The sequence below is a fragment of the Chiloscyllium punctatum genome, chromosome 19, assembly GCF_047496795.1.
Source record: "Chiloscyllium punctatum isolate Juve2018m chromosome 19, sChiPun1.3, whole genome shotgun sequence".
In the NCBI taxonomy this organism is placed as follows: domain Eukaryota; kingdom Metazoa; phylum Chordata; class Chondrichthyes; order Orectolobiformes; family Hemiscylliidae; genus Chiloscyllium; species Chiloscyllium punctatum.
This window is the reverse complement of record NC_092757.1, coordinates 78,957,561-78,974,176: the sequence shown is the minus strand read 5'-3', so window position 1 is coordinate 78,974,176 and position 16,616 is coordinate 78,957,561. Positions and strand designations below refer to the sequence as shown.

The window sequence follows — 16,616 nt, the reverse complement described above, 5'->3', positions numbered from 1 at the left end:
TGAACAAAAAGCTAGCATCTTTAGGAGCCTGTTGCAGTGAGATTCTAAAAAACCAAGGTGGTTTTAATGTGTGCGCGGTATGGGGGGAGGGTGGGTGCGGGAAGGGGGGGTGCTCATTGTACTCTTGATTTCAACATTTTTGACAATGCAGAATGTGTATCAGTGGTTGACAGTTCCATTAGTAAGTGAGCCAATTTATCATTGACTTTGCCATGCTTGCATACACTCAAACCTACCAGATACCTAGGGTGGTGTTTGACTGTCCAGGTAATGAGTCTGGTGAAGAGATGAGTTAAGAGAAAGGAAATAAAAGTCACATTTCATATTGAAATTGCAGTCCTCCTTCAGCATCATTGCTCACTGCTCCTTCTTAGTCATGGTTGATTGTACATGAGCCATTTTGAGATACAATAACTCATTCCACTGTGGAGTGACAGTACAACTTTAATCCAGAGAGAGCTCACTATTAGTGCTTTGAACTTCTGACTAGCCTTGAAAGGGAACAAGAACTGTCTCTCAGTAAAACTCTACACAGGGTTGCCAACCCTTCAGAACTGGCCTGGACTCTCCAGCAATTGAAAATTTAATCTTTCTGTCTGTTGTAAAAATATTGGACATGTAAAATGCTATTTAAATTGGTGGTGTGGGGTGGCAGTGAGGATGGAATGTGGATTGGTTGGAGGGTGGGACTAGGCAGTGAAGGCAAGAGATCACGTGATGAATCCTTTTGGAATGTGTCCAACCAGTACTGAGAGGCTTACATGTGCAAGTTGGGATCAACCTGTCTCCAAACTAGAGGCTTACTTTCTTCCATTTGGGAGCAAAGATGAGGAGAGAAACATTTCGAGCAAAAACACGAAAAAGTTAAAACCTAAGTCAATGCTGTTAAAAGGACAATTCATAAAAAAGATGTCCACTGTCTGGTAGTGTCAAGATAAATTCCAAATGGCTCAAATTGAATATTGCAAGGCTTGCTCACAGCTCACTCATCATTGATTTTATGTTAAAAATCACACACCAGATTATAGTCCAACAGGTTTAATTGGAAGCACACTAGGTTTTGGAGCGACGCTCCTTCATCACCTTTTTAATTTTGTACACCCCAGTCCAACACCGGCATCGCTGAATCTTGATTTTATGTAGTTACTTTTAGAATTGCACATTTGGAGTCATAGTTAAATTGATATTGAGTGAGTCTGACAGACTTTAAGTTCTAAACTGAATTGGTTTACGTTTTGCAGGAAAGGAGGGAGGAGGCCATTTGCCCATTGAGTCTTTGTCAGCTCTTCAGAGCTGTCCACTTGGCCACGTTCACCTGCCCTTTACTCACCAGCTTCTAACTTGGTGAAGTACATCCCCTTTCTAGAAAGATATGAGTATGAATGAGATTTTAATGTCCTAACAACCCTCTTGTGTGTGCTAAAAGTATCATTTTGTAAACTCTGCCCCTTTGCTATTTTTATGATCTTAAACTTCTGTATTCCATCTGTTCTACATGCCTGAAGGAGAAACTGCAAATCATCTTCTGGCGCAAGAGGTGGTCTTGTACTTAAATTAAATTTAAGTCCTTCTGTACTTAGCATTTTACTTTTCTATTTCCCCATTATTCAGAAAATGACAATAAGCCTTTCTATTTTATGATGGATTTAAACCCCACCTGAACTCCATTGTACGGTTTTCCGGTGACTTTGCCAGTAATCCCTTATGTCTTTATTTGTTTAAAATTATTCTTTGTTGCCTTCTTGTTGCAAACAGCCTTATTTATTGCACCAGCTTTTAATACGATTCTTGCTTGGAGTTTATTGCTCCAAAATAGCAACTCAAGCACTGTATAATAAAGTTTATTATCATGGTCAAATTATAATGCAGTTTGTTCAAACCAATTGTTGTATAATTGGGGTTGTGGTGATTTTTAATGAGCACTTTTCCAAGTTAATTTATCACATGGGGAGTACCAAAAGAAATCACAAGTTGCAGGGAATCTTTCATCATTTAGGAATGATGGCAAAAAATGCAGTAGGCATCTCATTGACATACTGGATTAGTGGTGCTGGAAGAGCACAGCAGTTCAGGCAGCATCCAACGAGCAGCGAAATCAACGTTACCTTGTTTTTACCTTTTACCTTTTTTACCTATCTCATTGATATAGTTGAGATGTACAGCACCTTGAACCCATTTCAGCCAAGTGATCCTTGGTAGACACTGGGGGATTCCTACGTCTATCTTTGAGCACCTCACTATACAGGAAGTTGGTTTTCGTTGGGGTGGAGTATCAGCCACAGAACGTGCAGAAGGAGTTTGTGGGGGGCGCTGTGACTTATGTGGCTAAAAGGCAAGTCCAGCTTTCATGTAACAGATGGCTTGCACATGTACTGCACGTGGCCAGAGGATTTTGAAACCTTGGCACTGCAACAAAACTGCAACTATTTCATATAATTTGTGATCTCAATGAAACCATCACCCCTTGAAAAGCAGGCAAACAGTGAAATGACCTTGAAATTTACGTTTCTTCTGGGGTGTGGTTGTAACCTTCCAACTCTTAGTAAAATTGTCTGCTACTCAAATCTTTCCTCTTGAAACAATTCATTTTAAAATGTCTGTCAAAAGCAAAATAAAATCGTGTACTATGATTATACCATGCTGAAAGAGTCTTGTCCTTTAACCTGTTGGAACGCAACCAAAGATAAAGCACCATCCCTTTAAAGCTTCACAGGATTACTTCCATGTTTCAACTTAACTTCCATGTTTCATACTTTTTTAAAAAAGATTTTAAACATCAGAAAATATTAGACTTTTGTATTCAGCAGCTTTGCTGTATATAGTAACATTCTACAAATAGCACTTGAGGTAATTTCATGTTGTCTAAGGGGTTTATATTCCCAGAATATAGTAGAATCATTAATTTCCAATGATCATTACAGAACCATTAAAATCCACAATGGGAGGTGAGGTTTGTTCAGGTCTGCTGTGCATGGCACTGTTTCTGCCAATGCAGCACTCCCTCAGTGCTGCACTGAAGGGTCCTAGCTAGATTATCCTTTCTGTAAGTACTAGGGTGGAAGCTTTAGAGCCACTACTCTTTATATTTGGAAGTAAGAATACTGCCAACTGACCCAAAATAATTAATGCTTTTTATTTTTGTGTCTTGGTGCTGATCTTGAGAGTTGAAATGAGGAAGTGTTTGAAAATGGCTGTTACTTTCACCGTCGAGAGTGTGGAACTAGAAAAGCGCAGCAGGTCAGGCAGCATCCGAGGGGTGGGAGAATTGATGTTTCAGGCATAAGCCCTTCATCATCAGGAACATCACGTCTCCCACTCCTCAGATGCTGCTTGACCTCCTGTGCTTTTCCAACATCACTCTCTCGACTCTGATCTCCAACATCTGCAGCTCTCACTTTCTCCTCCCTATGTTACTTTCACCCTCTGACAATAAGTATTTCAGAACAGACAGGCCCAGAGTCAATCTCTAGTGAGTTAGTGCATCTCAGTCTGGGAAGTGATGGACCACCCTGGGCTAATTCTGCCACCAAATGATTTAAAAAAAAAATAATTTTAATAAGTCTTTGCTCAATTATTTGTAATTTTTGAATCTATTTGCTTGTTGAATTTATTATTAATAATCCATTCTTTGAGTCACCAGAAAAGTATTTTATTAATTGAGGTTAAGTTTTTAATGTACTTGCTTTGCAGATCTATCCTGATCCAGAGCTGGAAGCCCAGATCCTGGCTGTGCCTATTCGCTGCATTCACAGTGAGGAAGGCTGCAGATGGACAGGACAGATTAAACAGCTCCAGGTTAGTCTTTCAGCTGTACTGTGCTATATTGTGGAATGAACACTTAAGGCTAGGCTAACCCTCATACATATGATATTTATTGAATTTTAATTGAAGAAAATTTCAATGGGTTGTGTAATTATTTGTCCTTTGGTCTTCCATGGATTTGTTGACAAGGGCGCTATTTGTTACTCACCCCAGTCAGCCTTGAACAACATGGCTTGCGTGGCCATTTTAGAAGGCATTGAAATGTCAACTATATTACTTTGGACCTGGAGTCACAACGTAGTCCAGACCAAGTAAAGACAAGCGATTGCTTTCCCTAAAAGCCATTAAAGAACTAATTGCACTTTTATGGCAATGCTGTAGATCATAGTTTCATGGCTACCATTTACTGGGACTAGCTATCTATTCTGGAATATCATCAATGCTGAACAATTGAATACTTCTCCAATTTGACAAATTGTCAACAATTGTTTGTAGATTTCGCTGCAGAGAGAGTTCCTAGCCTCCATCTCAACAATGCATCTCAAATCCTCATGACCTGCATCCCACCTTGCTGTACTGTCTTCTACAATAATGGGCCTCGAATTATCATTTTATTTGGTGCTTGAGCCAAATAACATACCAGTAGGTGCTGGACTGAGACCAACAACTTGTAGTTGTTGCAGATCTATATTCCGTCAGTACTCTGGGAGTAATGTATTCCAATAATAAACATTGGGTATTGTTTTGGTATTTCAGTAAAATTGTTCTCAGTCCCTGCCAACTAACTATTGGGGAGATTCTTTTCAGGACTCAATGTCAATTTTCTCCCATCTTCCCCTCTGTCTGTGAGTTATGGTGGGCATGATATGCTGGGTGCTTTATGATCCGGTCACTATTATCTTTGTGTGAAGCATTGATGGTAAGCACAGTGGTGAGATGTAGGAACATGTTGACCTGAATGCAGCAATTACTAACTGCTAACCCAAAGGACCATGTGGGGAATCAACTGTGGACTGACCATTTCCTTTTTTTTTGTTTTGTTCTCTGGTTTGCATTTTGCAGATCCACCTTTCGACATGCCCGTTCAATGTGATCCCATGTCCAAATCGTTGCACAGTCAAGCTGAGCCGCAGGGACCTGGCTGAACATCTTCAGCACGACTGCCCAAAACGTCGAGTCAAGTGTGAATACTGTGGCAGTGACTTCACTGGAGAAGGTTACGAGGTGAGGACACTAGGTCAGCGTGGTGTGGAAAACACTGACAAACTGCGAGGCATAGCATCAACCACTCTGATTACACCATGATCACTTGTTAAAGCAGAAAGTACCTTGCATATACTTGGATAAAGAAAGAATTGTGCTTCTCAAATCCATATCAACTGAATGAGCATCTGCCATTAGTCATAAACTGTAGAAGTAAAGAACGCTCACTGAATCAAAAAACAGAATAATGAAATGTTATTTTAAACAAAAAAATGCAAAATTTTATGTTTTGCATGTCATGTGACTGTTAAGATCACATGGCTAATATCATTGCTTGTTTTTTTTCTGTATCAGGAATGCAAATGGCCACATCTGGATTCCAAATTAATCATGTAGATAACAGCTAACCTTTGGGAGAGCATTGACCCAGTCTGGCCTGAAGGAGAGACAATTTGTCTGCATTGAGATTCATTTTATAGCTATTGACTCATGGTAGCTCTACTCCACTCAGCTAGACAATCGAAGTATTTCACAAAACTCCTGCTAAAGTGCAAGCTGTTTCACTTTGTACATTCATTGCTTCTGATTGTGTGTTTGTATATGTGTATGTGAGAGAGAGGGAGGGTGGCGAGAGTGTGAGAGTGCACTATTGCTTCTTTTGAAAGCTAAATTCATAGTAAAGCATCTGTTGTCAAGCAGGACTAAGTGATTGTAACTGCTTGCCTTACTTGAAAACAGTGTGACTTTATAGATTAAGCTTTATAAACACTTGATCCAGCTATGTCCCTTTGGTGCTGTACATAACTCCATGTTCTTAGCCAGTGTTAAAGATACACTCAGTTATGACAGCAATGAGAGAAAGAAAGCTAAATGGAGCAGCCCATTGATCTCGATCTTTCTTTCATTTTCAGTACAGCCGTGAAACAAAGTGACCTTATTTTCTGCTTTCCGAATCTATTAAACTTCTTATGAAATGATTTTTTCTTTAGAAGAGGATATTTAACTTCAGTAGTTACATGTGGTCAGTATTTCCATTGATGGTAACCCTGCTATTTATGGCAAAATGACATTGACAATGAGATAACATTAGTGTGGTATTAATTTCTTTTGGCTCTGACCAGAGATAATGGTTGTATAATTTCCTGACCTAAACCAGATTTTCTCTGTTGAAGATATGCGATCGATCATTTTAAAGGAGCCTGAAGTGGCTGTGCCTCTTTGAAAGACTCCAGAAGATCTTTCCCTAGTTGTGTGCTTTGTGTAGCTGTACTGCCTGCTAATAACTAGAGATGGCTTACATCATATCAACTCAGGCCAGATAGCCAAGGTGAAAGGCCAGTGCCCAACCCTTTGGAGTATGGTATTCTATCTGATATGATCACTTGCACATTCTCTCTTGTTTAACTGCTTGAAATGGTATATGGCTGATTAACTGTTCAGGAAGTTGGCTAGAAACATGGATCATGACATGCTTGCCCTTTTACAGCTCACAAGCTAATCCGTAGCTCTGTTTGTTATTAATTGTGGAGATGGGGGGAAGGAAGTGTTGGAGAAACTCAGTTTTCTCTCTTTTTATTAATGCTTCAGAAATGAGATTGCACTCACATGGTTACTTTGTCCCACAGAATCACCAAGGGATTTGTCCTCAGGAGAGCGTGTACTGTGAAAACAAATGTGGGGCCAGGATGATGCGGCGCCTACTGTCACAACATTGCCTTACAGACTGTCCAAAGCGCACACAGCCCTGCAAATTCTGTGGCAAGGAGTTTGTGTTCGACACAATACAGGTTGGTTCCCTATCTCCCCTTGCCGCCTTTTTGTGAGACCAAAGAGTTGGGCTCAGATTCTGAAGGTGAATGACACAGACATGTCAAAGCACCCAAAATGCTTTCCCGGTTAATTGATGCTCTGTCTTCTGATGCGTGAAATCATTTTCTTTGTTTTACTCACTCATGGGATGTAGGTGGTGCTGGCTGGACCACCCATAGTTGTCCCTTAAGGTGGTGGGGACCTGATGCTTTGAACTGCTGCAGCGGTGGTGTGACCCACCATTGTGGTTCTCATAATCAGAGAGGGAATTCCAGGAATTTGATTCAGCCACTGTAAAGGAACAATGATATATTTCCAAGTGAAGATAGTGAGTGGCTTGGAGAGGAACTTGCAGTGGTGACATTCCCAATGTTTATTACCCATGTCCTCCTTCCAGATGGAGGTGGTCATGGGATTGGAAGGGGCTGTCTTGTCGATAGAAACAGCAGTATGCACTGAGTTTCGGTGCTGGAGGGAGTGGATGTTTATTGATGTGGTGCCAATAAATTAGGCTGCTTTGTCCTGGGTGGGGTAAATCTTCTTGAGTGCTGTTGGAACTACACCCATCCAGGCAAGTGGGGATTATTCCATCACGTTCCTGACTTGTGTCAGTGTGAAGTAGACACAGATCCCAAGATAAGAGCATGGATAGGACAAATAGACAAAGTCTCTTCCCTGGGGTGGGGGGAAAGTGAGGACTGCAGATCCTGGAGATCAGAGCTGAAAAATGTGTTGCTGGAAAAGCACAGTAGGTCAGGCAGCATCCAAGGAGTAGGAGAATTGACGTTTCGGGCATAAGCCCTTCTTCAGGAATGAGGAAGGTGTGCCAAGCAGGCTAAGATAAAAGATAGGGAGGAGGGACTTGTAGGAGGGGCATTGGGAATGCAATAGGTGGAAGGAGGTTAAGGTGAGGGTGATAGGTCGGAGAGGGGGTGGGGACGGAGAGGTCGGGAAGAAGATTGCAGATCAAGACGGCAGTGCTGAGTCCGAGGGTTGGGACTGAGATAAGGTGGGGGGAGGGGAAATGAGGAAGCTGGAGAAATCTGCATTCATCCCTTGTGGTTGGAGGGTTCCTAGGCAGAAGGTGAGGTGCTCTTCCTCTAGGCGTCATGTTGCCATGGTCTGGCGATGGAGGAGGCCAAGGACCTGTATGTCCTTGGCGGAGTGGGGGGGGGGGGGGGGGGGTTAAAGTGTTTCGCCATGGTTGGGTTGGTTGGTGCGGGTGTCCCAGAGGTGTTCTCTGAAATGTTCCGCAAGTAGGCAGCCTGTCTCCCCAATGTAGAGGAGGCCACATCGGGTGCAGCAGATGCAGTAAATGATGTGTGTGGAGGTGCAGGTGAATTTGTGACGGATATGGAAGGATCCCTTGGGGCCTTGGAGGGAAGTGAGGGGGGAGGTGTGGGCGCAAGAGTGGAGGAGATGCGGTGGAGAGCATCGTCAACCACATCTGAGGGGAAATTGCGGTCTTTGAAGAAGGAGGCCATCTGGGTTGTTCGGTATTGGAATTTGTCCTCCTGGGAGCAGATGCGGTGGAGGCGAAGAAATTGGGAATATAGGATGGCATTTTTACAGGGGGCAGGGTGGGAGGAGGTGTAATCTAGGTAGCTGTGTGAGTCGGTCGGTTTATAGTAAATATCCATGTTGAATCGGTCGCCCGAGATAGAAATGGAGGTGTCTAGGAAGGGGGGGGGCAGGAGTCTGAGACGATCCAGGTAAATTTGAGGTCGGGGCGGAAGGTGTTAGTAAAGTGGATGAACTATTCAACACTTTAACATCTCCTCCACGTCCCGCTCCTCCGCCCTTGAACCCCGCCCCTCCAATTGCCACAAGGACAGAACCCCACTGGTCCTCACCTACCACCCCACCAACCTCCAGATACATCATATCATCCTTCGTCATTTCCGCCACCTCCAAACAGACCCAACCACCAAGGATATATTTCCCTCCCCTCCCCTATCAGTATTCCGGAAAGACCACTCCCTCGTCAGGTCCACACCCCCCACCAACCCAACCTCCACTCCCAGCACCTTCCCCTGCAACCGCAAGAAATGAAAAACTTGCGCCCACACTTCCCCCCTCACTTCCCTCCAAGGCCCCAAGGGATCCTTCCATATCCGTCACAAATTCACCTGCACCTCCACACACATCAGTTACTGCATCCGCTGCACCCGATGTGGCCTCCTCTACATTGGGGAGACAGGCCGCCTACTTGCGGAACGTTTCAGAGAATACCTCTCGGACACCCGCACCAACCAACCCAACCGCCCCGTGGCTGAACACTTTAAATCCCCCTCCCATGCAGGTCCTTGGCCGCCTCCATCACCAGACCATGGCAACACACTGCCTGGAGCAAGAGCACCTCATCTTCCGCCTAGGAACCCGCCAACCACAAGGGATGAATGCACATTTCTCCAGCTTCCTCATTTCCCCTCCCCTCACCTTATCTCAGTCCCAACCCTCAGACTCAGCACCGCCTTCTTGACCTGCAATCTTTTTCCTGACCTTTCCGCCCCCACCCCCTCTCTGGCCTATCACCCTCACCTTAACCTCCTTCCACCTATCGCATTCCCATCCCCCTCCCCCCAAGTCACTCCTCCCTACCTTTTACCTTAGCCTGCTTGGCACACCCTCCTCATTCCTGAAGGAGGGCTTATGTCTGAAACGTCGATTCTCCTGCTCCTTGGGTGCTGCCTGACCTGCTGTGCTTTTCCAGCAACATATTTTTCATCTCTGGGGTGGGGGGAGTCCAGAACTAGAGGGCATAGGTTTAGGGTGAGAGGGGAAAGATATAATAGAGACCTAAGGGCAACTTTTTCACACAGAGGGTGGTACGTGTATGGAATGAGCTGCCAGAGGAAGTGGTGGAGGCGAGTACAATTGCAACATTTAAAAGGTATTCGGATGGGTATATGAATAGGAAGGGTTTGGAGGGATATGGGCCAGGTGTTGGCAGATGGGACTATCTGGTCGGCATGGATGTGTTGGACCGAAGCATCTGTTTCCGTGCTGTACATCTCTTTGACTGAGTCCAAGTCATTTAGAAAATGAAATGAAGAGTCTGGTTGAAGCTGGTATTGTATAACTCCGTAGGCAGTGCAGATCTAGGGCTGAATGCAGGTACAGCCAACAATCAGGAAAGCAAATGACTAGTTGACTTTTGTTCTGAGGGGATTGAAGTACACTAAGTTTTTTGCAGTTGGACAGAACTTTGAGACTGCATCAGGCATACAGTGTGTTAGTTCCCTTGTTTAAACAAAAATATACTTACATTGGAAGCAGTGCAGTGAATGTTTGCAAAGTTTGTTCCTGGCTTCTCCTATGATGGGAAGCAAAGTAAATTTGAGTCTAAATTCTCGTAGGTGTAGCAAAATGAGAAGCGATCTCATTCCAATCTTGTTTATTTTGAAGGGGCTTAGCAGACTCGACACTGAGACTGAGTTTCTACAGAGTGACGAACAAGGAGCACAGTTTCTAGATAGGGAAGCTGGTGGGGGAGGGGGGCATCATTTAGGACTGAGATGAAGTCTCATCACTCGAAAGGTTTAGAGTCTTTCACGTACTCCACCCTAGAGGTGGGGGGTGGTTGTGAGTACTCCATTATTGCTTGTGTCTTAGGCCTGGATACACAGAGCTTTGATCTTTCGGGGAAACTGGGGGATATGGGGAATGAGCAGGAAAATGATATGATCCTGGCTGAACTTTGGCATCAATGTTGAATGGCGGTGCAGGCTTTACAGTGCTGAGTGGTGTACTCATTCTTGTATTTCTTAACATGCTGTGGCAATATTAAACCCATTATGGTCACAGTATAAACAGTGAGATTTATTTCTAACTGATTCAGTCTGAGTCTTGTTCTCAATCTGTTTTAGAACCACCAATATCAATGTCCACGGTACCCAGTAGTTTGCCCCAACCAGTGTGGAGTATCAAACATTGCCAGGGAAGATCTCGCCACTCATCTGAGGGACAACTGCAATACTGCTATGGTACTATGCCCCTTTAAGGATGCTGGCTGCAAACACCGGGTAAGAACTGACATGAGCCCTTAGCTTCAGGAACTGCAAACACTTTGTTCTTCATTGACTACGGCAGGAGTTATGAAGAATATGTCTGATTTTGTGTTGGTGGGGAACCTCCTCTTTTTCTGTCACTGTGTGTGTGTCAGCTTTGACTCCCATGTATCCATGTGAGCAGAAGCTATTTCTAGACCAGTCGAATTTTTACACTACTCTTTTTGTTCATCTCGTTTTAATTATGGCAATTTCTGTTTGAAACCAGATGACTCTCCAACCGTCAATTACCCAAAACACATCAAAGAGATCCGATTACCGCTTTTATGTTTAAAAAAAAACCCATTCAGATTCATTTTCTGAGCTCATTAAGTTAAGCACTGTTAATGCAATAGAATTGAATGTTTTCGATTCCCTAACCCTGAGGTTAGCAATCCCACAATCCTGTGTCCCAATGCAGATGATTTCTATGGAGGCCTGGCTGGATTTTTCTCACAAACCAGCTGGAATGCCAGTTGTTTCAGATTTCTAGCATCCACCGTTCTTTTGTCATTTTCTTTTGGTTTAATGCCAGCTGGGATTGGTTCATAAAGGTGACCTGGGCAAGTTTTTGGGTGGCATTACATTGGGCAATGTGGCACCCTCCGTTTTGATTCAAGGTTGGCTGGCCAGGCTGTGGGTTTGTTGGGGTTTGTTAGGGTTTGGATGGGGATTGGAGTTGTGATAGCCAAACTGGTAAGGGGTGTTGAGATGATTTTGTCAAGGGATGGAAAGGAGTTATGGGCACAAAAGGGATTGACACTTGTGATGATGTGGTCTCCCTGGGTCTTTTTGCCAATTCGTCAGCTCATTCCACCCACAAGGGAGCTGTCCTGTGGCAGCAGATAATCTAAAGAGATGCACATTCCCTGACAATGAACCTTAGTTGCTGACTGACCATATATACTGGCTGGGTCTAATCTGATAAAGCTCCGCTATTACCCTTTGAATCCCAGTTGATCCTCCGGCCTAATGAATTCTAAGGAAAGGGGAACTTTGAGTCCTGAAGTCATTCCTATGTCCCCTTGCACTTTAATTAAATGCCTCTGCCAGGTTTAATTGAAAACTTTCACCTTTGTCAGCCCAAACTTCAAACACAAAGGGACACGGGCTATTTGATGGAAGTGACTGAACTCTGTCCTTTTCTGCTCTCCTAGTCCTTCAAACAAGAACAAGGAAGGGGGTTTTTAGGCTGACAAAAGCTTGATCTTCCTCAGTACCCCCATCCCCACCCTCTGGTGTCTGTGAGTACACTCTGGCCTTGTCTTTTCATTTGGGAGTAATTTCTTCCAGACACGCATTATCCCCAGAAGCTTTCTGCTTTCAATATGCTCACAAGCTGAAATGCTCTTCAACTCTGGGCTATGACATCGTCAAGGTTACACAGTCTGAAACTGTTAATTTATTTGGTGGAAATTTTATTCTTAAGTGCCGCTCAAGTGAACACGACCTGCAGTCAGTCATGTGTGTAATGGGGTTGTCAAAGTTCACAGCTGACTGCCCGAAAGGAAAGCCTTTTGATAATAAGTCTTGATAAACTGGAGGGGGGTGGGGGGGTACAGTGGTGGTTGGTGAAAGGTTGGGAAGGCTGAACAACTATATTTTATAAAATTATTAATAATCAAAGTGCCTTCTGAGCATGGAGCAGTGACATGGAGAATTGAGAATGTTCAAATTAAGACAGTGAAGGAAGCCATAGGTTGTGTTAGTGAATGCATCTCCATGTTAGCAGGATTGAAAAGGGAATGCTCCAATTAATATTGATTTCTCAGTCGGAGTTGTCAATCCAAGTATTGGATTTGAGCTGTATGCCATGGTGTTTTAACCAGTAGATGAATTACACATACATACAAAGAGGATTTTTTGTTTGTTTTTAAATGGCAACAAGGAGATGATAGTTACTTTATCTTTTCCAGAAGCTGAACAGGGAGGTTTGTCTAACGTAGAATTATTCACTATTTTATAAGTGAAGCTTTAAGTTTGAGATTCCCTGATGATTTTGTGAAGCAGGTATCCTACTCCATGCTGAACTGAACCAGACTCACTTTGTTTGACCCTGGTGCCAAGGTAACTCCTGAAGTTGATCAGTGAATCTTGTCAATGAACACTCCCTGTTGCTGCTGAGCTATGTGGCTTAAGCTGGCCTCAGGCCTTATCCTTTGCAGAGTGGTGCGCCCACTGTTAAGTAAATGAACTCTTCGTTGTCTAGACTCTCAGAAAATGTTTCTGTATGGTGATGTGGTACTGTACATTTTAGACCTAAGAACGTTAGAAATAGAAGCAGGAGGCTGTATGGTTTTTCTCACATGCTCACCATCTAGTAAGGTTATGACTGGTCTGACTATATTGCCTCAATTCTACTTTCCTGCCTATTCTTTCCCTTCCATCCCATTCCATTTCACACCAATCAGCTTAGGTTCCCTCCACCTTGAATATATTCAATGATCCAGCCTGCTTTGCCGTCTGGAAGAGAATGCCTGAAGATGACTGAATCCCTGATAGGAGCAGTTCCTCAAAGCTGTTTTAAACAAGAATCACCTTATTTTGAATCTCTGCTCCCTTGTTGCCCCCACATGGGGAAAAGAACCTCTAGGCCCCTCAGAATTGTTACAGGTTTCAATAAGATTACCTTCAAGAACTTGGAATAAGCCCAAACTTTCCATGTTAGTCAGCCACTTTTATTTGCAGGGATCAGCCCAGTGAACCTTCTCTGAACCCTTCCAATGCAGATATCCCATTCCCTCCCCGACTAAAGGCAATTTCTTGAAAAATATTTTTGGCCAATATTGGGGTCTGTGATTGAGCTGTTCACAACATATCGTGTCAACAGGAAATCGCTGGAAACGAGGGCAGAAGATTGGAGGGAAGGATGGTGGAATGATATTGGTTTTAATTACAAGTTTTGTCATTTTTGCATACAAAAGAAACTCTGCCTTTTGCAAGTTCAAACAAGAAGGTGAACTGCAAGAATGCTGGCCATGGATGTGCTGCTAAATGATCTTCTGTCTTCTCTTCCAGTGCCACAAGATTGCGATGAGCAGACACATTGATGAAAGTATGAAGGTTCACCTGAACATCATGTGTAATCTCGTGAATCGTCAGCGCCAGGATATCTTGGAGCTGAGGCGGGAAGTGGAGGAGCTGTCAGTCGGCAGTGACGGTGTCCTCATCTGGAAAATAACCGACTATGTGCGTAAGATGCAGGAGGCCAAACTGCGCAACAACTATGAGTTTTTTAGCCCTCCGTTTTATACCCACCGATATGGTTACAAGCTGCAAGTGTCAGCCTTTCTGAATGGAAATGGGAGTGGAGAGGGCACCCACTTGTCGGTCTATATCCGGGTACTGCCAGGTGAATATGACAACCTGCTTGAGTGGCCCTTCTCCTATAAGGTGACCTTCTCCATTATGGATCAGAGTGATCCGTCACTGTCAAAACCGCAGCACATCACCGAAACCTTCACCCCTGACCCCAACTGGAAGAACTTCCAGAAGCCCGTCAACTCCAGGAACTCCATGGATGAAAGCACACTTGGGTTTGGATATCCCAAATTCATTTCTCATGAAGAGATCAAGAAGAGGAATTACATCCGGGACAATTCAATCTTCATCAGAGCTTCTGTCGAGATCCCTCAAAAGATTCTAGCGTGAACGTGGACCAGAAGGAAATAGTCAATTTTACTCCTCCTTTAGCATCAGAAGCTTTGTTTTATAAACGTGCGTATATATTGTGATACAAATGAGTTGCTCAAGAACCAAAATTTCCGAGGTACTTTTGGGATTTCTCCACTGTGCACTATGAACATTGCCTACTGTGCATGCATACATTGGCATGATATTCAGATACTGGGTCTGCCCACATCAGGGAGACAAAGAATACCTCTAAGGATTTTTATTTTTAAACTGTATGTCTGTATTGATTTGCCCATGTTTCAGTGTCTGTGGTCACTGTATTGGAGCAGTCTGATTCTCATCTGGGAACATTGCGGGCTGCATGGTCCCAAGACATCATTCAGTCTGATCAATATTCCCATGTAATATAATTGGTTCGAAAACTTGAAACAAGTGGTAAAAGAAGAGATGGGAAGACAAAGGCGCATTTAGGTTCAGAAGACAACAATTTCAGACAGCTTATGCCCTGGTGTAATGAGGTGCAGATTCTAAAGAGTTTGGACAAGGTCAGTGTCCATTCACAGGAACTGGGTGCAAGTTCTTTCTCAATAAGTAATGGCCAACCAGACAGAGGATTAACTCCAGGCTGACTCCAGTGCTGCCAAAAGAGTTTGTAAGTCTTTGTCTATGTACTGTAATTTAAGCTGGTCAATGTTGGCCTCTCAGGTGATCAAATGTAACCCAGTCTTTAGTATTAACGAACATTAAACTGATTTTGGAGGTCCACTGTAGAAATAAAATGGGAGTAGTTGTAACCACCTTACAGTCAGCCTTTTGAAGCTGAGTGGGAGAGAAGCATGTGAGGGAGAGGGTAGGAGACACTTTTAATAAAATAATTCCATGAAAAGTGACATTTCGTTGGAAAATATTAGGCCTCCTTTATGTTGCTATTCTGGCCATTGCTAATTGTTGAGAAGTAATTGTTAAAATGCTTTTTAATAAACGAAGGCATGTGCAATAAGTAAATGCCAGGATTCAAAGATGTGAATAATCAAAAGTTGCTAATATATAACGGTAATGTCAAAAGTCTGTCTTTTTCCTTTATTTTTCTCTCTTCCTCTTTCTTCCTCCCTCCTTGTTGCTCTCTCCCAGAAGTTGGAATCTTTTGCTATGTTCGAACTTTACCAGGTGCAAACTGTTTCTATGTCAATGTCCATGTTCACTGATTTTGAAAACAGAAGAATTTTCTACAACTGTATATTTTAAATAAAACTACATCTAGGACTTTAACTGTTTTGTAGTAGAATAGAGACTTAAATGTTTTTTGTAAGAAACATCAATGAAAACCTGGAAAAATTTCAATGGCATGTTAATGTAATTCCATTTTATTGGTCAGTTAAATCCATTTGGAATTTTTGGAAGTAATCTTCTGCTTTACTTGATTCCTGTGTGTAATTTCCCTCTAAAGCTATTTATTTTTTAGCTCTGTTGTTGGTGTAGATGTGTTTGAAAGCCAGAACAAAAGATGATTCTCTGTACATTGTCCTTTTTCAAAATAAAATGTGTATTCATACAAAGCTTTGTTTTAGCTATTGTTCTTGCACGATTAATCAGTTATTTTGTACATTTTATGAAGAAAGAGTTGGTGCCAGGACTGAAAAAGACTATTGCGATTATGCAGCAACTTTCGTAACTGGAAATGTTCCAAAGTGCTTGACAGTCTGGGAAGTACTTTTCGAAATATAGTACTTGTTGTAATGCAACTATCAACCTGACAGCCAAATACCTAAACAACTTTGTGATGACCAGATACTTAAATGGTGTTAGTTGAGTGATTGAATATTGACCAGGATACGGGAAAAACACCACTCACTATCCTGTGAATGCAGCCACTGGGCTGCTTTGATATGTAGGAGGAGAAAGTGAGGACTGCAGATGTTGGAGATCAGAGCTGAAAAAGTGTTCATGGAAAAGTGCAGCAGGTCAGGCAGCATCCAAGGAACAGGAGAATCGACGTTTCGGGCATAAGCCCTTCTTCAGGATTCCTGAACGTCGATTCTCCTGCTCCTTGGATGCTGCCTGACCTGCTGCACTTTTCCAGCAATACATTTTCTGCTTTGATATGTAGTCAGGAGCCTCTGTTTAAGTGTCTTGTTCAAAAGGCATCATGCCCATTGGTAT

The 16,616-nt window shown here is 43.0% G+C and overlaps 1 protein-coding gene across 3 annotated transcripts in view; it reads left to right on the top strand.

Moving 5' to 3' along the window:
• The window catches only part of LOC140491503 (TNF receptor-associated factor 4-like), a 107,088-nt gene extending 91,076 nt beyond the window's left edge, over positions 1-16,012 (top strand). For all 3 annotated transcript variants that reach the window (XM_072589775.1, XM_072589773.1, XM_072589774.1), the window contains exons 3-7: positions 3,691-3,795; positions 4,825-4,986; positions 6,591-6,752; positions 10,644-10,799; positions 13,842-16,012. In XM_072589775.1, the coding sequence (XP_072445876.1) occupies positions 3,691-3,795; positions 4,825-4,986; positions 6,591-6,752; positions 10,644-10,799; positions 13,842-14,474 (1,218 nt within the window). In that variant the 3' untranslated portion in view covers positions 14,475-16,012. The remainder of the gene's footprint in view (positions 1-3,690; positions 3,796-4,824; positions 4,987-6,590; positions 6,753-10,643; positions 10,800-13,841) is intronic.
• The last annotated feature ends 604 nt before the right edge of the window (positions 16,013-16,616 follow it).